This window comes from Macaca fascicularis, chromosome 12 (assembly GCF_037993035.2).
Source record: "Macaca fascicularis isolate 582-1 chromosome 12, T2T-MFA8v1.1".
NCBI classification, from domain to species: domain Eukaryota; kingdom Metazoa; phylum Chordata; class Mammalia; order Primates; family Cercopithecidae; genus Macaca; species Macaca fascicularis.
This window is the reverse complement of record NC_088386.1, coordinates 123,923,982-123,948,555: the sequence shown is the minus strand read 5'-3', so window position 1 is coordinate 123,948,555 and position 24,574 is coordinate 123,923,982. Positions and strand designations below refer to the sequence as shown.

The 24,574-nt window shown below is 39.6% G+C and overlaps 1 protein-coding gene across 8 annotated transcripts in view; it reads left to right on the top strand.

The window, feature by feature from the left end:
- Window positions 1–23,013, top strand: part of SPHKAP (SPHK1 interactor, AKAP domain containing) — a 195,614-nt gene extending 172,601 nt beyond the window's left edge. For 4 of the 8 annotated variants that reach the window (XM_005574514.4, XM_005574513.4, XM_015432911.3 and 1 more), the window contains 5 exons: window positions 8,819–9,004; window positions 10,880–10,966; window positions 13,467–13,519; window positions 13,609–13,793; window positions 21,114–23,013. In XM_005574514.4, the coding sequence (XP_005574571.3) occupies window positions 8,819–9,004; window positions 10,880–10,966; window positions 13,467–13,519; window positions 13,609–13,793; window positions 21,114–21,257 (655 nt within the window). In that variant the 3' untranslated portion in view covers window positions 21,258–23,013. The remainder of the gene's footprint in view (window positions 1–8,818; window positions 9,005–10,879; window positions 10,967–13,466; window positions 13,520–13,608; window positions 13,794–21,113) is intronic. The other 4 variants (XM_005574516.4, XM_074010386.1, XM_015432913.3 and 1 more) reach the window with 1 other exon arrangement.
- Window positions 23,014–24,574: the final 1,561 nt, after the last annotated feature.

Sequence of the window (24,574 nt, the reverse complement as noted above, 5' to 3'; positions counted from 1 at the left end):
GCAAACAGGGAAATCCTGAGCAGAGTTCAGTGGGCACAATGAGGTGAGGAGACATGGACTAGAGGGAGATAGGCAGAGAAAGAAGAGGAACCTGCACAGGAAGCCCCTCGACCTGTTGCTGAGCAGTGAGGCATGCATACATAGGTACAGCCCCATGACACTAGAGAGTTGTAAGCTGAACGATGCCACAAGCTCACATAATACTAGAAGATGTTTAGTCCCAACTAGCCAGAGTGAAGAATCCATCTTACATACACGCAGTACTTTGTAGAGACCCTAAAAAGATCACATCATAGAATTAAGGCTAAACTAGCCCTAAAAATAAAGGCTAATCTACACTTGTTCTAACAAAACTTAAAAGCAAACATCAAAAAGATCAAGCTGAACTGAAACTAATTTAGAATAAAGTTCAACATTGTTTAAAGAAAAGATGACAAAATCTAGTACTCAACAACATAAACTTGCAATGTAACATCCAAGCAAAAAAATACTACATAAAGAAGTAAAATATCACTCATAATAAGGAGTATAATCATCAAAAGAAACATATCCAGAAATTACAGAAAAGATGAAATTAGCAGACAAGGATTTTAAATATCTCTTATAAATATGCCGAAAGATTTAAAGGTACACATGAATATAAGATTTGATGGAAGTTATAAACTCACAAATTAAGAAATATAATGAACTCTAAGCATGATCAACAGAAGAAAATCACATCAAGGCACATGATAATCAAATTATTAAAAACAAATCATAAAGAAATGTCTTAAAAGCAGCCCAGAGGAAAAAAAATTATATACTAAGGAGCACAAAAACTGCAGATTTCTTATCAGAAACAATGTAAGATAAAAGACAAAGCATGACAACTATACTACGCTGAAGGAGAAAAAAAACTGTCAGCCTAGTATACTTTGTCCAGCAAAAATTCCTTCAAAAATAAAGGCTATTCATTAATAGGAAGATTCGATATTGTCAAGATGTCAGTTCTTCCCAACTGAATCTATAATTCATTGCAATCCCAATCAAAATTCCAGCAAATTATTTTGCAGATATCAACAAACTAATTCCAAAGTTTATATGGAGACCAAAAGATGAAGAATATTGAACACAAGATTGAAGAGGAAGAACAAAGTCAGAGAATTGAGACTACCTGACATGATGATTTACTGTACAGCTATAGTAATGAAGATAGTGTGGTATTGGCAAAAGAATTGATAAATCAATCAATGGAACAGAACAGAGAGCCGAATAATAGACACCCACAAATACAGTCAATGGATCTTTGACAAAGAAACAAAGGCAATATATTGAAGAAAAAATAGTCTTTTCAACAAACAGTACAGAAACAACTGGACATTTACATGCCAAAGAAAATGAATCTAGACATGGACATTACACCCTTTGCAAAAAATAACACGAATGGATCACAGACCTAAATGTAAACACAAAGCTATATAACTCCTGGAATGGCCGGGTACAGTGGCTCAAGCCTGTAATCCCAGCACTTTAGGAGGCCAAGGATGGTGAATCATCTGAAGTCAGGAGTTTGAGACAGCCCAGCCAACATGGTGAAATGCTGTCTCTGCTAAAAATACAAAAATTAGTTGGGTGTGGTGGTGCGCCTACAATCCCAGCTACTCAGGAGGCTGAGACAGGAGAATCTCTTGAACCTGGGAGGTAGAGGTTGCAGTGAGCCAAGATCACACCACCGCACTCTCAGCCTGGGTGACAAAGCAAGACTCTGTCTCAGAAAAAAAAAAAAAAAAAAAAAAAAAAACTCCTAGAAGATAATGTAGGAGACAAATCTAGATGGATCATGGGTATGGCAATGACATTTTAGATACACCAAAGGCACAATCTATGAAAGAAAGGCTTGATAAGATAGACTTTATTAAAATTAAAAACTTTTGCTCTATGAAAGACACTGACAAGAGAATGAAGACAAGCCACAGATTGGGAGAAAATATTTCTAAATACATATCTAATAAAAGACTATTACCCGAAATATACAAAGAACTCTTAAAACTCAACAACATAAAGATAAACTGATTTAAAAATAAGCGATGTCATGGAGTTTTTCAGCTATGTTTTCTTCTAGTAGTTTTATAGTTTTAGTCCTTACATGTAAGTATTTAATCCATTTTTAGTTGATTTTTATGTAAGAGGTGAGAAAAGGGTTCATTTTTAGTCTTCTGTATGTGGATATTCAGTTTTTCCACACCATTTATTGAAGAGACTATCCTTCATTGTGTGTTTTTGGCACCTTTGTCAAAAATCAGTTGATTATAGATAGGTGGGCTTATTTCTGGACTCTCTATCCTATATCATTGGTCAATGTGTCTGTTTTTATGCCATTACCATCCTGTTTTAATTATTATTGCTTTGTAGTATATTTTGAAATCAGGAAATTCTGCCATTTGTGACAATATGAATGAACCTTGAGGATTTTATGTTAAATGAAACACGCCAAACACAGAGAGACAAATACAGTCTGATCTCACTTACGTATGGAATCTTTAAAAGTCAAACTCATAGAAGGAGAGAGTAAAATTATGATTTCCAGAGGCTGGGGACTGGGGGAAGTGGACAGAGAAAGGAAGATTCTTGTCAATAGGTAAAAAGCTACAGTTAGAAAGAACATGTTCTGGTGCTCTATTGCACAGAAAGGTGACTACAGTTAATAATAATGTATCATATATCTCAAAATAGCTAAAAGAGAAGGTTTTAAATGTTCTCATCAAAAATAAATAAATATTTGGCATGATGGATATTCTTATTACCCTGATTTAATTATTCCACAGTGTATACATATATCAAATTATCGTATTGTATCCCATACATAGATACAATTATTATTTGTCCATTAAAGATAATACAAAACTTGAAAAATGATCAAGAGACCTGAAGAGACCCTTCACCAAAGAACATGTACGGATAGCATCTAAGTATATAGAAAGATGCTCAACATTATGTCATTAGGGACTTGCAAATCAAAACAATCAGATACCACCACATACGTATTAGAACCCCAAAATTCAAAATACTGACAAAACCAGATGCTGGCAAAGATGTGGAGCAACAGAAACTCATTCATTGCTGATTGGAATGCAAAATGAAGCAGCCACTTTTGAAGACATTTGGGGAGTGTTTTACAAAACTAGATACTCTTAGCATACAACCCAGCAATCCTGCTCCTTGGTATTTAGCCAAATACGTTGAACACTTATGCCCATATAAAAACCTGCACACAGATGTTTATAGTAGCTTTAGTTAGAATTGCCAAAACTTAGAAGCAACCAGGGATTCTTCAGTAGGTAAATGGATAAACTGTGGTACATCCAAACAATATAATTTTATTCAGCCCTAACAAAAAAGAACTATCAAGCCATGAAAAGATACAGAAGAATCTTAAATGCTTAAATGCATAGCATTAAATGTCAATTTTTTTTTTTTTTTTTTTTTTTTGAGATGGAGTCTCACTCTATCTCCCAGGCTGGAGTGCAGTGGTGCCATCTTGACTCACTGCAACCTCCACCTTGTGGGTTCAAGTGATTCTCCTACCTCAGCCTCCCAGGTAACTGGGACTACAGGCGCCCACCACCATGCCCGGCTAATTTTTTGTATATTTAGTAGAGATAGGGTTTCACCATGTTAGCCAGGATGGTCTCCATCTCCTGACCTCGTGATCCACCCGCCTCAGCCTCCCAAAGTGCTGGGACTACAGGCATGAACCACCACGCCCGGCCAAATAATTTTTGTACTTTTAGTAGAGATGGGGTTTCGCTATGTTGGCCAGGCTGGTCTCGAACTCCTGACCTCAGGTGATCTGCCCACCTTGGCCTCCCAAAGTGCTGGAATTACAGGTGTGAGCCACCACACCTGGCCAAATGTTGCCAATCTTAAGATGCTGCATGCTATATAATTCCAACTATATGATATTCTGAAAAAGGCAAAACTATGGAGACAATAAAAAGATCAGTGGTTGTCAGAGGTTAGAGGGCAGGAAGGATGAATAGGTAGAGCACAGAGGATTTTTAGGGCACTGAACTTATGCTGTATGATATTAGTCATTATACATTTGTTAATGCCTATAGAACATGCAACATCAAGAGTGAACCATGGCTGGGTGCGGTAGCTCATGCCTGTAATCCCAGCACTTTGGGAGGCCGAGGCAGGTGGATCACAAGGTCAGGAGATCGAGACCAGGGTGAAACCCTGTCTCAACTAAAAAAAAAAAAAAATTAGCCGGGCACGGTGGCACGCACCTGTTGTCCCAGCTACTCAGGAGACTGAGGCAGGAGAATGGCGTGAACCCGGGAGGTGGAGCTTGCAGTGAGCTGAGATCTCGCCACTGCACTCCAGCCTGGGCAACAGAGCAAGACTCCATCTCACCAAAAAAAAAAAAAAAAAAAAGAGTGAACCCTAATGGAAATTACAGGCTAGATGGTCTCTAAAATCTCTACCAACTCAGAGATTAGATTCTGTGGTGGAATTTGCTATGACGTAGTCCTCTGAATCTCTGTGGATGACATGTAAGATAAGAAGGAAGCCATCTGCATGCATCTGCACAACACCTCTATGCATTATTCACAAATGAGCAGAACTATACATTTCTCTCAAAAGAAAATGAAAACTAGTGTTGTGGATGACGATTACTCATTCTGAATTCCTAGTTATGTGACATGGAACGTGAGATTTACTTTAAATAGAGCATGAAATTAAGATAAAGTAAAATACACTAACAGACTCATTTTTTTAATAAGGATGTTGGATGTCAATCACTGAGATTTAAGTTCTTTAGTAAGAAATAGCCTGGAATAAATGTTTCTAATAACAGGAGATTCTAACTTAGTAAGAAATTGGTCCAGGAAATGACTTTTTAACTAGGCAAATGAATGGTTTGGGAACCTTCTCCTTTGTATCTGGTCCTTGGCTCATTTGCACTGTGTTGGGAATATGTGTATTACTTCCATTTGTCATCAATGAACTTTTCTTTCATTTGAATTTAAGTCCATGCTGCCTCTTTGGCTGCACCATTCCCCTCCTTCCCCATTGCACGATTTGGAAAAATCTCAATATTTCAAAAAGAAAAAACCAAGCAAGGACCTTCTTTCACAAAGTGTTAGCAGCATAGCATACTAGAAATAACCACACCTTAATGCCAAACCTACCCAGAACGCTGTGAGAAGGACTGTCAGGAGCAAACATCCAAAACCTTTTGTAAAATTCCTGCAGTGGCGAGTTCACATACCAAAAAGGAGATTTTTAATCACACTCAAAAAGTTATGCATTTGAAACTCTGCTCTCTATATGAGAACTTTTTTAAATGTTTAAAATATAACCATTCTCAGAGAAGGGATAACAGTACTAATTCTAAGACTGAGGAAAATTATATAGACCTTTCTGTAACCAAATTGATTTTACTTTCAATGAAAGAGGCCACCTGTCTTAGGTTGTATTCCCCAGGAAAAGACTCTGAGAGGGAGAATTGCAGGCAGATAATTTGTCAGGGACTTCTCTGCAGAAATATGTGCATACACATGTAAGGAAGTGAGAAAGGCAAGATTGGCCAAGAGGAGAGGTCCTCCCCAAATGTGTTTGCAACTGAGGCCTTGGCACATCCTGCAGGAAACGCTGAAGATGGGATGGTCTGTCAGTTTTGATGCAAATGGAAGCAAGGAGTGGGCTTTTGTATCTCTGTATTAGCCAGACATTAGGATCCTCACTGGGAAAGGGTCTAACCTTGGCAAGGAATTCCTTCACTGAGGGTAATTCCCAGTGTGTATAGTCAGCAGCCTGTGTTCTCCACAGTCAGGGTACCATGGCCTGGAGTAAAGCATTCCAGCATCTACTAGATCAAGTGACTCTATTTTTATTGTCAATAGCAAAATATGCTGTTGCTTTTTGTTTGTAGTCATTTATGTCTGTTAATGTCAAAAACATAAATACTGTTAGTTTTTGATGACCCTGTAAATAGTCTGCAGACAAATTTCCATGAACATATTTACATTTCTGTACACTCGGAGTTTCCTGAGCAAAGGGCACTGACACCTGAATTAAAGGGTGATAGTATATTAACCCTAAAGGCCAGGCGCGGTGGTTCATGCCTGTAATCCCAGCATTTTGGGAGGCTCAGGAGTGCAGATCACTTGAGTTCGAGACCAGCCTGGCCAACATGGCAAAACCCATCTCTACTAAAAGTAAAAAAATTAGCCAGACGTGGTGATACATGCCTGTAATCCCAGCTACTTGGGAGGCTGAGGCAGGGGAATTGCTTATATCTGGGAGGTGTAGGTTGCAGCGAGCCAAGATCACGCTACTGCACTTCAGCCTGGGCAACAGAGCAAGACTTTGTCTCAAACAAACAAACAAACAAAAAACAACTATTAGCTTGCAAGTAGTGCAACATCTCAGATCTTTCACAGTTTACAACTTAACAAGTGGAGCTCTGTAGACTGAGAGTGTGGCTCTACTTATAAAACTAGATACTTTTAGCAATAACATATTCATCCAAAGAATAGTTTATGTATTCACAGCTCTGTTCTTAAAATACAAAAAAGTGCAAAAATTCTTAATAATGAATATTATATACACAAATAACTGTATGTACCAGAATGTGAGTCAGGAAGCTTTCCATTTCACCAAAAAGAAAGAAAAACAAATAGATTACTTCAACCATTCAAGGGAGAGAGCTCCAGCTAAGGAGATTGAGAAATGTTTTGGGGAGGTGGGAGTGTCTTGGCCGAGGCTTGAGGAGTAGCGAGAAGCAAAGATCAAAAAAGCGTGTTATTAGACTTATGATTCTTTAAAAAAGCATGTTATTAGACTTAATGAATTATATAATTTATTAATAAGGAGGAATACTTATTGGATACTTATATACAGGCACTAAGCTAAATGCATTAAATGAATTTTTTTCTAATTTATATCTTCCAAAAACCTTTATGAGATGTTATTACTTTTCTTGGAGAAATTTATTAACTTACCTAAGTTGAACAGGTGACAAGTCGTGGAACAGGAATCTACAGCAGTTGGATGGCAGAAAGTATGCTCAAAGCACACTTCTCCACCATTTGGTCAGAGGACTCAGCTAGGCGAAGGCTGGGAGGCAAGAAATCCCTGCATTTTTGAAAAACAGTAGATAGTTTTGTTTGTTTAGTAGTGATTAGGGTTGAGGCACATGAAACTTGGTAAGCAGGGGAAGGCCATGACATATAGAGTTTGGCTTCAGGAAGTTCCTGAAGGCTCCTCACGAGAGCAACCAACAATATGCTTTAGGAACTTTAATCTGGCACCAGGGTTAAGAAGGTTTTGAAAGTGGATGACTAGTTGAGGCACAACCGTTGGAAGGCTGGTGCAATATAGTCCTGGCAAGCACAAGTGGTGCAATGCCCACCGATCGCAAAACTCAACGTCTAAATGTCTAGTACCAACTCCTGTTTCAGGATAAGCCCTCCAATCTCACTGGGCTTCTGGATCTTCATCTACAGGAAGTCTTCCTTCGGAATCTGGAATTCTAGCAATTTAGAAAGACAAATTGAAACATTATGTTGGTGCAATAATAATTGAGGGTTTTGCCATTAAAAGTAATTGCAAAAACCGCAATTACTTTTGCACCAGCCTAATAATTTCATGAACACGGAGACAGGGATGAGTGAGTAAGTAAAAGATACTTTAGAGTTGGAACTGATTGAACATAGAAATTTATTGAATGTAAAGGGCAAAGAGAAGAAATTGGAAGACTGCAAGATTTTAAGCCTAGGCACTCAGAAAAGTCAATGGAAATAAGAAGCCCGGGAAGAGGGTGGGAAGGCAATTAGAATTCATTTTAGATCTATTGATTTCGAGATGTTAATGAGCTATGCAGAAGACCCACTGATAAAAGAGCCCCAGAATCTAGAAGAAGGATCCTGACTGGGATCCAGACTCGGAAGCTATTTTCATAGACAGGCAAGGAGATTGCTTAGGAACTGACTGTGGAAAGGAGGACAGGAAATCAATCAGAGTCAGCTATAGCTACACTTAAAGGAAAAACAGAGAACTGGGTTCCAGGCAAGAAGGGATCAGAGACAGAAATTCACAGGAGGCCGGGGAGAAGTTTCTAGAACAAAGGCCTGTCAGATCAAGGGTTAAATGCTCTGGAGAGCTCCTTGGTCTAAAAATTCAAGTGCTCAAAAGAGTGGTGCTGATATAAATCAGGGGTTTCAGAGGGATGAGATGGGGTAAAACACAGCACAAAATACAGTGCAAGTACAAAATACAGAGGATATGTATATCAAAATATAGAAGCATCTTGCTTTTTACCAAGTCAGTGCAAAATGACTTGGTAAAAATCACCAGAAACGGGGCAGGTATTTTTCTAATGATCCTTTTGCGTTAGAATCAACCAGGAGTGATGGATGAAAATGCACATTTGTGGGCCTCCTTCCAGAAACGCTGAGTCATAATCTCTGGGGTGAATGCTTTGTGTGTCTTCTTTTTAAACACCATTGTTCCTCGATAATTCTTTTATGTGTAGGCCAGGCTACATACATTCAACCTGTGTTTCAAATGATTGGAGGGAGTCAGTAGACAGAGATTAATAGAAGAGATGGAAAAGCTGGCTGATGGGGAGTAATCCTGAAAAGGCAAATGGTACCTGGAGAACCAGCAGAAGGATCAGCTCAGGGAGACTCTGCCTGTGTCCAGTGACATCCTGTTTATTGGGACTCTACAAAGTGGCTCTGTGAAGTTTCTGTGTGTGTGTGTGTGTGTGTGGGTGGGTGGGTGGGTGTGTGTGCTGCCTCTCTTGGTAATAATATCCTGCCCTCTACAGTGACAGCCTTGATGCCAGAGATGTACCACAGACTGAAGCCTCCACAGAAGCCAGAGCCCCCGATGAGTCCCCCAACCCTCCAAGCAGCAGTGAGGAGAGCACAGGCAGCTGGACACAGCTTGCCAATGAGGAGGACAACCCAGATGACACAAGTAGCTTTCTGCAGCTCAGTGAGCGATCCATGAGGTACCTGCTCTTCCCTTGACTTCCCAGGGAAATTGGTCTCAACACAGATTCTAAAAAATATGCTTTAATGGTTCTCTGCAAAGGGTCTCTAATAAAGAGAGGAGGAGAGAACAAAAAAAAGGAAAGTTCCCACTATGTCAAGGTGCCTGCCTGTCATGATTTGTGTGCCGAGAGGTATCTTAACATCCAGTTATGGCTTAAATTTCATTGGCCGTGATTAAGAATGAGCCGCGTTCCCTTCCCTGCAAGCCCCAGCTAGTATATTCTGTGATAACAACTGAAATTTTTTTTCAATGGTGAGCTGCTTTTACACCTAGTGTGTTTGATGCTCTGCCTCTGGTTCGTTTGTATTTCAGATGCAACACAGGCTGGGTTTACACGAGGCAAGTGTTTCCACACTGTGTTCTATTGTTTGGCCTGACTGTTCCTCCCTCCGTCTCCCCTGCCTCTGTATTGTTCCTCCCACAAAGCCAGAGAGGAGATTAGGAGACATCAGATCTGGAAGGGCTCAAGCCAATCAGGAGACTTTAACTAAAAACTATTCCCTGTTGAGGCGGAACCTCTAAAAGACTCCCTGTGTTTCTGCCCAAAATCTCATTTGATACCGGACCGCAGGCTTTGCACAGAGGCCAACTGGAAAATGGGATTGGCATCTGGGTGTATGTATGACTCTTGGAAAGTTTTATTTCTGGGAGTTTAGTCTGTTTCGACTTAACATTTCACAATGTTAAACGGTTTGTCAAAACTTCTAAAACTAGTGGAAAGTATTGCAAGATAGAAACAAAAAGCAAAGAGAACTCGAATCTTTGGACTCAACAGTAAGGTTTACAGGGTTGATTACCTCCAGTGCAATTTTGAGTCATCAGGTTTCAATATGTGAATATATCTGATGTCCCCCTCAAAAGCTAAGACAAGAATTTAAAATTGAAGGCATCCAGTTGATATTTTCTACTCTTAGAGTACCATCTACTCTTGGTATATTCAGGAGAAAACTGTCCCACTACACGATGCACCACCACTCACCCTTTGAAAGCCTTGCTTGAAAAAGACGTCACTGGAAACAGAGAAGGTGTGAGGAGACTGAGTGGTTTGGTAAAATTGGCTATATTTCATTTCACAAGCACAAACAGAGCCTAAAAATTGGCTCAACTTTGCTGTGTTTCAGTCAGTAAGTTCCAGGCTAGTAACTAGACCATATGTTGATTGTGCAGCCTATGAAAATGATGCAATCTGGGTCCTCCTTCTCTACAATAAAAAAGGTACCAGGTGTTGCTCTTTCTTGAAGATTGTAAGATAAAGGACCAATAAAACATTGACACTGCCCAGCTTTGTACTTGGGGTTCTGTAGTCTCATAGGAAAATAACAAGCCAGATGCTTAGCCTATGAAATCCTATGGAATGTCCCTGAGAAAATCCCCCAAATGGCAAAGGGAGAACATGAGTCCACTGGTTTCTGTCAAAACTGGTTTCTGCCAGCCCATGTTTTCAGAAGTTCCTTCATCTCTGCAGGTGTCCCCAGCAGCAAGAAATCTCTTGCCAATAGATAAATACCTTCGCTGTAACTAGAATGAAGAAGTGAGGCATACTGATTGTTATCCCCTGGGTGTGATCTACCAGCTGTGATACCACTCCAACTTAGTATTGTTCACAAATTATTAGTAGTATTATTAGTATCTGCTGAGCCTGTTAGGCTTATGTCTCATTATGATTTCTCTTAATTTGGTCAGAAATAAATATTAATTGAGGTGTCCTAGGCACAAAGCGATATTCTTCTGGGGACCAAAGGAAGGAGCTTGTACAACAATGGAACATCACTGTCAGCAGCATGTTAGGGGCTGGAGACGGGCATTAATATGTAAACTTTTGCTTTGTCAGCAATGGCAACAGTAGTGCCACTAGCAGTCTTGGCATTATGGACCTGGACATTTATCAGGAAAGCATGCCATCTTCTCCCATGATTAAGTAAGTAGCCACTGAGATGCAGTGATTGTGAGACCACTACTCCAATTCCATCTGGCAATCCATTTTGATCATTCAGGGTGTGCCCAACCACTGACCTCATCGTGTCTGTACTGCTGTGGTTCCATGTCACTGGAGCAAGAATTCAAGCCTAGAATAGGCCCTGCCCTGCCACCACCTGCTTTCTGGGTTTCAAATCTGCCCCCTGTGGAATAATTATTTCAGATAAAACTTATCAATATAATCTGAAGTGTATGTCATTTTACCTACCTAGAAACAGAAGCAAAAATCCATTTAAATTATACCATGCCAACTAAAGAAGACTACTCAATAGTCTTCACTGTGAAACATCATCACTTCAGTAAAATCAAATGTGAATGGCTTTTCCTTTACATGTAGAAACCTGGGATTATCACTACTAAATGTGTCTAATATTAAATGGTTGTCATGATGGATATGTGTCATTCTCACCCAGTGACTATGCTCTCCACAATATGGGGACTTCCTTAAGACCAAAGGAAAAAAGGACTTAGAGAAGGACGAGTACTTCTAGGAAGTACATGCATCCTAAAATATGCCGCAGAAAGAGAGGGCAACATGAGGTCAGGACTACTTCTAGAATATGTGGTTATTCTGGAAAATTTAAATGATCGAAATCTATTTTTGACCATTCTGATTTAGCTTATGATTTGGAGATTTCTGAAATTTCAGAACAATGATAAATAAGTGTAGGCTAAAGTTGCTCCCTGACCTATTTTCTCCATCACTATCTATAACTACAGCACTCTTATTTCACCATTTAACCGGGTGTGTTCCTCAGTGATTGAGGGTGACGGTGCATCTTTTGTTGCTCCACACAGCCATTATTCAGTGGAGATGAACGTACACATTATCTTGTTTTTTTGTTTTGTTTTGTTTTAAGGAGAAACCAAAAACCAAAACAAACAAACAAAAACTACCTTGGGGTAAATTTATTTTTCTCTTTCAGGAAACATTTATTTAGCTACTTTTCCCAACTTTCTCTGCAGTATGAGCCTATGAGCCTATGACCCCAGGGAAAATCTATATTCTAAGAAAGCCAAGAAATCACCTCCATGGTCAGCATCCAAAACAGCAGAAACTGTGCCTCCCATTTGTCATACCCCCAATGTCACTTGCATAGAGATCTAGAAGAAAATCTAGATCCTTGAAAAATTAACATTTCTGCAAATAAATATGTATGAATGAAAGAATTACTATACTCTTTCTCTTAACATCAGGAACGCAATGGAATTTTTCAACCATATCTTAGTAACAGAATGAGAGAATTGTCTAACATCAAACAACACATTTTTAAGGGCTCCTGTACTCCAATTTCTAGACACGACAAAAATATAGGACAACCACAGGCTTCCCAGGATAGCCACTTCCTTTCAGCTGCTGGCCATATGTTCTTACTTTAGAAACATTTACCAAGTCCTCCCACTACGTGCAAGGCTCTGTAATAAGTACACACCATATGAAAACACCTCCGATATTGAACTCTACCATATCTAATGAAATACTTCAGTTATGAGTCCCTCATTCTAAACCACCCAGCCTACTACACTTCCCCAATAAAAAGAAAGAAAAAGAAAATTTTTAATTGAGATATTTTTCTGTCAAATGTAAGTTCTGCAGTTTGTTGGTTGTCTTTTTTCTTTTTCTTTTTTTTTTTTTTGAGATGGAGTCTTGCTCTGTCGCCCAGGCTGGAGTGCAGTGGCGTGATCTCAGCTCACTGCAAACTCCGCCTCCTGAGTTCACGCCATTCTCCTGCCTCAGCCTCCTGAGTAGCTGGGACTACAGGTACCCGCCACCACGCCCAGCTGATTTTTTGTATTTTCGGTAGAGACGGGGTTTCACCATGTTAGTCAGGATGGTCTCGATCTCCTGACCTTGTGATCCGCCCGCCTCAACCTCCCAAAGTGCTGGGATTACAGGCATGAGCCACCACACCCAGCCGGTTGTCTTTTTTCTTATTTCAGATCAAAGAACCATATACCTGTAAAATTATTTTTTAAATAAAATAAAAGCTAGGTTGCTATTGTAGTATAGAAAAAAAAAACAGTGACAAGATGGGAACATATGATTCATTAACATGAAAGTAAAATGCAGAAGAATAAATCTCCAAATCAGAACAGTTACCCACAAAATCTCTCTTTGATTGTTTAAACCTATGAAGGTTTATGGTAAGGAGGTTGAAGAGAAGAGAATGCATCTCTCAGTCTCCCACACCAGCTATCCTAACTAAAGTAACTTGAGTTATCTGGCCTGTTGTTGTTGGAGGAGGACATTTATTGCAGACCCAGTGATCCTACATAATAGCCACATTGGTATTTTCCCAGCATTACTCCACTCTACAAAAACAATAAATCCAGAATGAACTTCAGAAGCCTTTAGATCAGTAAGACCCATCGCCTCATCTTTCATTTACAGCTTATTCTTCTAAACATTACCGATCATATACTGTTGTTTTCTCCCAAAGTGAATTACTAGAAGAAAAGGAGATTCTTAAAGGACAGTCAGAAAGCGTAGAGGGTAAGCCACCTTCCCATACTTTTGACACGCAATTGCCTGGGCTCTCCCTTTGGAAAGAGGGATAAGGCTGTGGTTGTGTCTGTGCCCAGCGCCTGCATCTGGACTGCCCATGGGAACAGCCAGCCCCCAGAGGAGCCTGCTGGTGATCAACTTTGACCTGGAGCCAGAGTGTCCGGATGCCGAGCTCCGAGCCACCCTGCAGTGGATAGCTGCCTCTGAACTTGGGATTCCCACCATCTACTTTAAGAAGTCTCAGGAAAACAGAATTGAAAAGGTATCATGTTCCAGGTTTGGGTATCAATGAAGCTTTGTGTTTTTATCACCACTGGAAACTCAGTAAATGCTCAGTAAATGCCCTATTTCCATTTGAATTATTTGATGCTGACTGTTCTTGACCTTAAAATTGTAGCTAGAACATTGAAATCTTCCACCTGTGTAAATATAATTAGCATTTCTTTGATCCTTACTTTGTCTTGGCTAGTAGGTGGTTGTGAGAAAAGCAAATTGGGGGGGTTGGGAACTTTTTTAGAGTCTCTTAGTTTTTGGTGTTTTCTTGCTCTGGGACAAACTTCTTCATAGCACTCCTTTAAATAAAAGAAAGAAAGAAGAACCTGATATATAGCAGAAATCAAAGTAAAGCCACATTGACATCTAAAACAAGCCAAGAGAAGGCATTTTTAATTCCCTTCCAAACAGATTTGCATTAGGAAGACTTTTTATTTATTATTCTCCACCTACCAGAAATATAAAGCTAGGCAAGGGATCCTTGGCCAACATCAAAATTAATAGTAACTATCACTCTAATTCTATATCTGTAACTGTGGTAGAATCTTAGCTATTAAGAGTAAGGCATGAATCTGTCTGCCAATGTCTTCAAGCTCAATTTTCCATAGTTTAAAAGTAGACTCGTTTTAAAAGATTTCAAATTAATAATAACATATTAGTTTTCTATTGCTGTGTAACAAACTGCCACAAATTTACCAGCTTAAAACAGCACTCAGCTCCATAGGTCTGAAGTTAGGGTGAGTTCCATTGTAATCTTTGCTTTAGGTTTTACAAGGCGGAAATGAAGGCATTAGCCTGACTAGGCACTTATCTAGAAGTTCCAGGGAACAGAAGGAGTCCAAGCTCCTTCAGGTTGTTGTGCTAACTCAGTTTCAGGTGGTTGTAGGACTGAGGTCCTGTTTCCTTGCTGGCTGTCAGCAGAGGGCCGCTCTCAGCTCCCAGAGCCACCCACATTCCCTGTCACATGGCTCCTTTATGTCCTTTTGGTATCAATCTCTCTGATACCTCAGCCACCAGCCAGAAAAAGCTCTGTCTTTAAAGAGTTTGTGTGATTAGGCCAGGTGCGGTGGCTCATGCCTATAATCCCAGCCGTTTGGGAGGCTGAGGTGGGCAGATCACCTGAGGTCAGGAGTTCAAGACCAGCCTGCAATATGGTGAAACCACATCTCTACTTAAAAAAAAAAAAAAAATAGCCGGGTGTGATGGCAGGCACCTGTAATCCTAGCTACTCAGGGGGCTGAGACAGGAGAATTGCTTGAACCCAGGAGGTGGAGGTTGCAGTGAGCCAAGATTTCACCACTGCACTCCATCCTGGCATCCTGGTGGCAGACTGAGACTTGAGACTTTGTCTCAAAAAAAAAAAAAAAAAAAGAATATGTGTTATTAGATTATAATCACCAGATAGGTTTCTGATTAACTCAAAGGTAACTGATAAATCCTTTTTGCCATGTAAGGTAGCGTAATAAGGGTATGATATCTCATCTTATTCATAGTCCCAGGGATTAGGGTGAAAAACCTTGAGTACTGTTTTAGGATCCTGCCTATCAAGCCACCGGGTAGGATTTTCATGTCTTGTTGTCACAAGGTGCCTCCATGTGCCTCATCCTACTTGCTTCTCAACAAGCCTGTGAAAAAACAGAACAGATATTATTGTCCCTTTTTGACTAAGGAGCAAATCAGGTACATGAACGATTTCCCAGGCCAAGTCCCTGCACCCTGCTTTCTCCATAAAATACTTCTCAGTAGTTCTTTATTTTAAAAGGACCTGTCTCAAGTTAAATGACCTTGGGCTTACAATCTGGATTTTTTTTAACTGTGTAATTGCATTTTAATTATCTGTGCCAAAATCTAGCAGTCTGAAATGGAATGTTCTTTACCTTCTTGCCCCTGCTTACGGTAGTTAGAGCACCTTCTCTATTTCTGCATCACGAGTCCATGGGATCGACTATAGGAAAAATTGAAAAGGAGATCTAATTCACTGTTCATACCCTCTCTCACTTCAACCTTTTACCAACTGGTAATTAATACGTCCTTTCATGCCTATGCCTGCCTGCTGTTATACCCAAAATTATTCTAGGCACCTTGCTATACTTGTCATACTTTCATTTACAAGGTGTTGAGCGGTTCACTACTTGATAAATTCTCCTCCAACCTTACCACTCAGCTGCAAAGGGTGCAATAAAAAAACACAATCACATGTGAGCCTAAGCCCATGCCATACACTGTCCCAAAGACCCTCTTCTATATAGAGGAGAGAAAAGCATTCTCAGGAATACATTCCCAGGCTCATGGGAAAATGAAAGATGAGCTGGTTCCAGCTCTATCGCCTGCCACTTACTGAAAAAGAGTATGACATGGTAGATTTTTAGGTGGTACCTTAATGGAATAGATGTTTATACAATGGATCTTCTTGAAGAAACAATGTTATATGAATATATGTCTCAGAAATCCCCCGTAGGTGCAAGGGTAAGAGGTGTCTCACAAACACCTGGGTTACATAAATCATGCCCTGACTTGGTATTTGTTTATCCCAACCTGATTTTCAATTCTCAAAGAGAATACTTCTTTTTGGATATAACTCTTTTTCTGAGAAAATAGACATTCCGCTAATGTTATTAAGAAGGATATTAAATGATATTTCACTCATTCAATTAGCACCAGCCCAAGAACTTTAATTCTAAATAATGTAATTTTAGGAATAAAATCTTCTAATTTTTTTTGAGTCATCTAAGATTCTCTCCAAAGTCCATTATATCATTCTTATGCCTTTGCATCCTCATAACTTAGCTACCACTTATGAGTGAGAACATACAATGTTAGGTTTTCCACTCCTGAGTTACTTCACTTAGAATAATAGTCTCCAATTTGATGGTATTGACTTTTGACTTAACTTTGCAGATACGAAGACAAAAAAACTACAGTTAAGGTTATTAGTTTCAAAGAAACTCATCGCAAAGGAAGGGGAAAATTAGGAAGAATTCAATACTGAGGCGCTTCATCTGTAATCATAATAAAGTGCCTTGAACTGATTTCTTTAGTCAGATTTAGTGCGTGTTAGAGTAACACAGGGAGGTTTTACAAACTCCAGTGCTCCAATCAATTAGATCAGAATCTTCTCCGGCAATGCTGCCCAGGCATCAGGGTTTTGTAAAGGTGCCTGGGGTTCCAGGGTGCAGCCAAGGCTAAGGCTGGTAGCTCTACGGGCCTTAATTGCAGGAGCAATATAAGAACCAACTCTCTTATGCTTAATGCAATCTAATTCTGCCTTGGAGCAAAAGGATGTAGTTGCTTTCAGAAACCTAAGTTGAATGTTTCCAAAAAATTATACAACTTGCAACAACTCCCATAGATTTCATGATACAATTTTGTAAACAATTAATCTAATTTATTAAATGCACCTGAGAATATAAAAACTATCTCCTATGTGATTCTTTTCTTCAAACGAGTCTACAGATGATAGAATGTAAATTCTTCTAGTTTCCTAAGACAAAACATTCGAAATGCCAACTATGATTTAAGGGAAGGGAACCTCATTATTACTGATTGTGAAATGGCAGAAAATGAAATATTTTCATTTTTATTTTTCAATACCATTGAAAGAAAAACTCAGATCCTGACATGCTAAAGCTGATTGTGAAAATACCCAGGCAATAGCATGAACAGACACAACGAGAGCTCTAGGAATTGCTGCTGAGTAGGACGTGGTTTTAAAATTTCAGCCCAGTAAAGAACTAGAATGTCCTTTTCTGACTTCTTCACAATCATTTTTCATTCTTACCTTTTTTTAATGGAAGAAAAGAAAACATGAGATCTTCTTGCTCATCAGCCCCAAAGATGTTTCCAGGTCTCAATATCCAAGATTAAGTCATCATAGCCTCAGAGCATGCTCTGTGTAGTGGGGCCAGACCATTGTTAAATGCCACTTTTTTGGGATATCAGCCTGGACTTAGAAATCATGACAGATTCCAGCTTGTGACCACACCACAAACTATACGCAGAGTGGCCTAGCTGGTGGGTTATTTTGACAAGTTTGGAGAGATTGTCCTTCACAGGCCCCAAATAGATGGAAAGAAGCTGGTGTTAGGGCTTCTGGAAAAGTATGAGGCAGGGAGAATTCTGGGAAAATATTGGCATCTGCTCCAAAGCTTTGATTCTTCCCCCACCCAGACAGTGACTCAGAGATAAAAGCTGGGGATAAGGTGGTGGTCCCGTGAGCCACGGTTTACAGAAAGGAGCCAAGGCAAATGTCATGTTTTCATCGATGGAATCTTTTCAGACTTGCTAAGTGAAAGGAGACACCAAGACTACTGGAGATGCTTTGGCGAAATCTCGAGAAACAAATCAACAACCTGTGAGCCTCTCCCAGTGAGACCTCAGAAATTCAATGTCCCCACCTTCTGCACTAGAAGCTCTACTTTCTAGATTTCCAGTAAGAGCTGGAGAGTGAGGAAAAGCCTGCTTAGTGGAATCACACAAAAGCTGTCATTTTAGCCTTTCTCCCCTTTATTCCCTTCAAGACCACTATTCCAAAGCCACATGTCATCATCCCTTTGTTGAATCAAAATCGTGGCTTGGATCTTACATACACTCTTAGATAATAAGTAACAGCTCACAAAATTATTTTTATGTATCTCCATAAATCACTAATAGCTGCTTGAAATGTTTCCCTTCCCAAAAGTATTTTCATCATTAGCAAAGCCTTAACCTAAAGGGTTTGCACTCTGTTCCTAAAATGTCAAGAATCAGATGGACAAGAAGCTCAGAAGGATGGTGAGAGGTCCCAGGCAATGAATACTTTCTTTTAAATTTTTTCTTTCTTTCTTTCTTTCCATTTTTTTTTTTTTTTTTTTTTTTTTTTATTGAGATGGAGTCTCACTCTGTCACCCAGGCTGAAGTGCAGTGGTGAGATCTCAGCTCACTGCAACTTCTGCCTCCCGGGTTCAAGCGATTCTCCCACTTCAGCCCCCTGAGCAGCTGTGATTACTGGTGCATGCCACCACGCCTGGTTAATTTTTGTATGTTTAATAGAGATGGGGATTTCACCACATTGGTCAGGTTAGTCTCGAACTCCTGAACTCGTGATCAACCCACCTCGGCCTCCCAAAGTACTGGGATTACAGGCATGAGCCACCGCACCCGGCCTCTCTGAAATTCTAATACTGAGACTGATGGGAGTGAATGAGCTGGCTCACCATGGCTGCTACCATGAGCATGAAGCAGCCCCACATCTCACCCCCACAACGTATATGCCCACTCAGTCACCACGTGACAAGAAACATGCCCCATGACCAGCTTTTATTTTGCCGCATGCCCACCACTCTCCCACTCCAGGCTCTGTTCAGCCTTTTCCTAGATCTATAACCTCCAATCATTTTCGAGGAGCGCTCTTGCAGTAGAAAATTATTGAGCAACAGCCTCAAGAGATGCATGTTTAAATTATATATGTGAAAATACATTACCCAAAACTCAAGACTGAATACTTAGTGAAAGTTCATCCTCAATGATGCTAAACGTTTATCCATATTCCAAACAGCCTTCTTGAGATCTTTGAATGTATTTGACTCATGCTTGGTCTTGCATCCCTTCTGTCATTCAGCAAATATGCATGGAGCACCTACTATGTGCAGGCATGAGATATGAAAAGATGGCTAAGATGTTGTCCTTCTGCTGGGAGATCACTGTCTGTGGTTACCATCTGCCTTCCATCTGTCTCCCTTTTCACAACATCCTAAAACTCCTTAAGACAATGTTTATGTTTCCAGGTATTAAGGATGTCATTTTCCAGCCTAGGAAATTGCTTTATTTTGATTCAGCCAATACAAGCCAAATGAGTACAATAAAGCACTGATTACTGTCACTGTGCAAATGGTTGGTACCATCACAGCTGGGAGAAGAAACATCATTTAACAGCGGATCTTTATGAGACAACTTCTCAGTAATTGAAATGAATTAACATACTCAAACTGGAAAGAAATTAGCATTCCAGTTCCTGGCTGATCTCTGAAGTCTGAGCAAACAAATACCAAAAAAAAAAAAAAAAAAAAAAAAAAAAAAGAAAAGAAATTTAATTTTTAAAAATCCTAGAAAAAAAAATCAAAGAAATAGTAACTGAACCACAATCCTCATCTTTTTAGCAAATAAAGCTCTCTTCCTCATAAAACTGCCAAATTTCCAGCCTATTTTTTCTCCTAGTGCTCCAAGTAAATATCAAGAACATAGAATTTACTTATCCATATTCCAAACAGTCTTCTTGAGATCTTTGAATATATTTGACTCACACTTGGTCTTGCATCCCTTCTGTTGTTCAGCAAATATGCATGGAGCACCTACTATGTGTAGGCACATAGTTATTCTGCCACCAAAATGCAGAAAGTTACGGTGGTAGAAAGAGCATTGGACGGAAGCGTTAGAAGACCATGATCCTACTGACAACTTTTCATCTTCCAAGCCCACATCTTTTTCATTGCAAATGCTCACATCATAGAGTTGTGACAGAACTGAATGAGATTCCACGTGTTAAAATATTTCCTGTAGTTCCTGGCTTTCATGACATCTTTCCTCAAGAAAGTACCTAAGAAATTAGAGAGTCCTTCACACTGGACTTCATCAGTTCTATGAAGAGAACCACTTATAATTATTTCCCCATTTTTCCTCCCTTCAAGCCCTCAATTTCACTTGCAGTCCAGACTTTCTCTCTAGGTTGTGGCCGATAGAACTGGTACCAATCACCAGGTGACAAATCTAAGGTGTTTCCTCCATCTTTCCTGATCCTGTGGCTGTGGAAAGCCAGACTTTCCTGATCCTTCATCTTAGCCTGGAGGGTGAGGGAGTTGCTTCTCAGGATGGAATGAGAAACCAACAGGTGGTCCTGCTTCAAAGTTTACCACTTGATTTATTTGGCCTAAATTTACACACCCAATGAGATCTTATTTGTGATAGAAATAGAAGGGACTGGGAGCTGTAATACACAGTCCTATTACAGAAAGTCTAACCCAGAAAAAAGCAGACCCCAGAAAACACTAAATATCTAAAAGACTGGCTCTTAAAAAAAAGAATTAGTCTCATTCCATCTAATCCTCTGCAATCAGTGAATGGCAAACTGCTGTGAAAAAAAAAAAAAGCAGTTGATGAAGTTGGTAATAATCTGGAATCTTTAAAAAGAAAATAGATTATCCTGGAAAACAGTCCTCTGACACTAGAGACATTTAAATAGGGACTGGAGAGCCATTGGCTTTGCGAGGGTGGTTGAATGAGGTGGCTTTCAGGGCCCTCTATGCTCTGTGAGCCCTAACTCTCTGTTTTATTTTAGTTTCTAGATGTCGTGCGGCTGGTTCATCAGAAGTCCTGGAAAGTGGGCGATATCTTCCATGCAGTTGTCCAGTACTGCAAAATGTATGAGGAGCAGAAGGATGGGAGACTGAGTCTGTTTGACTGGCTCTTGGAACTGGGATAAGGCAGTCTGCCCTATAGAGCATTCCTTCCCTTTATTCAGCTTAGATTACAGTGGTTTGTTCTAAATGCTCTAAACATTCTCAAAACATCACATCACATTAGCAGAGCTATAAAAAAAATCTGCTACTCAAATCCACTGCATACAGAATAAATCGGAGGAAAAGCAAAATATAGGTCTGTCCAAATTCATACAACTTGTGGGTGAGTTCCAAAGAGCTTGGATTAGAAGGGCTGGACAAAGAGAAGTTTCAATGGGGCCCAAATTAGAAGGCTTATAATGAGACCCAGTCTCCAGGAAAACAACGCTCACATATGTTTAATCATATAAAATGATTTGTAATATCTCTAATTAACAAACTCAGTGGTCAAAATAATTTTTAAAAGTATTCTGTAACCTATATTTTCCTTTTTCTGATTATGTTAAGGGGCTGCCAGCCCAGGGAAATACTGAAGATATGAGTGAGAAATCCCCAGGCTTTTATACAAAAGATTTCCACTTTCAAACCAATGTCAGTGAACACTGATAAAAGGATAGCAGCGTCCTCTACTGAGGTGATTTCATTTATTCCCTGCAGCCCACTGATAAATATCCCACTTCTCCCAAATAGTGTCTGGGCTCCCAGCTAAGCAGAAAACTAGTGTCAATTGGCATTCAACTGAAGAAGAGGAAAATCAAAGATTGTCTTGTTTCCATCCCTGTATTACTTGGGTAACATGATCACATAATTCTTATCCTAACAGAAAGCTCTCATATTAAAAAAAAAAAAAAAAAAAAAGTCTTTTCAGATAAAATCTGCTTGTGTCTTGAATAATATGACATACAAACTTCCACTTTATTTTATTGTAAATTATAAAGAGATTATTGTCTTAAATAATATATTGAGTTAGCTTCGAGCTTCCTAACTTATGAAGAGATTGTTGTCTAAAGTCACATATTGACATTGAGCTCATGGTTTGTTTCATCACGTGTGTGCTGGTAGCTGTACAGCAGACACTCCACTCCAATGACATTTTTAATGACAGAAGCAGGGTAATGGTCTCATATTTGACATGATCAGTTAGGATCATAGACTTTCCCTGACTCGTGGATATTAGCCTTGAATTGGGGGAAAAGAAGATTTTGTCACATTTTAGTTATTTTAATAACAGAGATTTACTCTTTTGAAAAATAAAGGTATCTAATGTCCCTTAATAAGTCTTCTTTCCTTCCAAATAATGACCTACACGGACTTTTATTTTCTTGATCAAAGAGGTGTTTATTAAGGATTTCTGGATATACTATACTTTTACTCTATTTTTCAAGATCACAAAGTAATTTTAAATGTCAACAGGTTCTCATACATGAATGCTGGCCTCACCTGCTCTATCAGCCACATTTTGAAATGCAAAGAAAGCTCCCTTGTAAGCCATCCTTCCTTCCCCACTCCCATCCTAGGATAGTTGCCCAGTGCTCATTAGGCATTTATTATTGAAATAGTCCAAATTTAGGTTATTATGCTTAATTTGACACATTAACCAAATGCCCAGTTTTAAAATACATCCATCAATTCATGCTGAAATGTGCTTCTTTGTGCTATCAAATGGAATAGAATACACGTATTTTTTAAACAATCCCAGAATATTGTGTGTAGACTTTTGTTGTGCTTGAATAAACGTTCACTTATCTTACAAAGCACAAATACTGGATTGTAACCATGTGATGAAGTTATCTATGTTGTACCTCACGTTGCAAATTAATCAATAAATCTCTGTTGTCAGATTGTCGATTATTTTTTCTGCAAGAGCTTTAAGCACCTCATAGGAAAAACAGTCACGGTACAATTGGATAAAGGCCTATATATCCCTTAGGAAAGTTTTGTTGTCCTGCTTTCATTTATTGGAAAACATAAATGTTCTTGGCTTCGTTTGTTAAAATCAGTAATATTCATGGAAATCAGTTTCTCAAACTTGGCACTATTGACATTTGGGACCACATCATTCTTTGTTGCAAAGGGTTATCCTGAATATTGTGACATGTTTAGCAACATCCCTGGCCTCTACCCACTAGATGCTAGTAACCACCCCCTCACAGTTATGATAACCAAAAATATTCCCAGCCTTGCCAAATGTCCCCTGGAGGCCAAAATCATCACTGGTTGAGGACCACTGTTGTCAAGAATGCATTGAAGGATCAGGGCCTGAGTCTCTATGAGGTCTTAAAGGAGGAGGTGCCTTCAGCCATCTAGGGAATCCCCATAAGGAGCCTGAAAACCGGGTATTTCCCTACCCAAGACCCATAGAGTGTGGCTTTTGCCTTAAATCTGGGGAATAGGAGAAAGAGGCACAAGACAGACAAGGAGTCTAGAAACCTGGGGATAAACCAACCTAGACTCAACTAAACTCAAAGTAAACTCATCAGGGTTAGAGGTAAGTGAATGATGCTCTTTGAATTCAGGAAATAAACTATTAGAATATATGCAAATAGAACATTGAGAATCATGGGCACTTTGTTTTATTCACTAATTAGGAGGCATAAACATGCTTTGAATTCTGCAGTCAGCCAGGGGATATTGTTAAATAAAAACAAACTCTGCACATTAGCAAAGAGAGATTTTATTGAAACCGATTAGGGCAAGTGGGGTTGGGGGACTCTTTCAATGGAGGATGGAACTATTGCAATAACAAGAATGCTCCAACCACAAGATCTGCAAATGTGTTAAGGGTTAGGCAAAAAGGAGTTTTTTGTTTGTTTTGTTTTGTTAGAAAGAGAAGTAAATAAGGCTAGAATGAACCAGGTGTGGGGAATGGGATGGACAGGGTGAGCCAGTGAGGTGGCGTGATCACACAGTAGATTAGAGAATGTTTTATCCTGAGATCAGCCTGGTCTCAGGAAGGGGCCTCTTCGGGAAGGGCTGTATGCTGGATCATACTGAGAAGGGGCCAACATTCAGGAACCAGGGAAAGGAGAGAAGTTTAACTAAGTTTAGTTACAAGCGCTTGTTCGAGTTGGTCAGTGGGTACAGTTTGGCTAATTCTTTATGAGATAATAAAAAGAATTTGGAGGGTCTGTGTCTGGCCTTGTTAGAAGTAAACCAGAGAGTAATCCACGAGTCTTAAGTCGTCTGCAGAAGGATGATTCCTTGCACTAAGCTATTTCTAGAACATACTGGTTGGGGGAATTTCCCTAACCATGGCTGTTCACTAGCATCTCAGTTGTCCGTATCAAAGACTCAGCAGATAGTCCTTAGGAAACCATTGTCCTTGACATCTTCTTGGGACCCATTGTCTTCCTTTCACAGTGTAAGTGCATGTCCCTTCATTTAATAAACATTTTCCTTG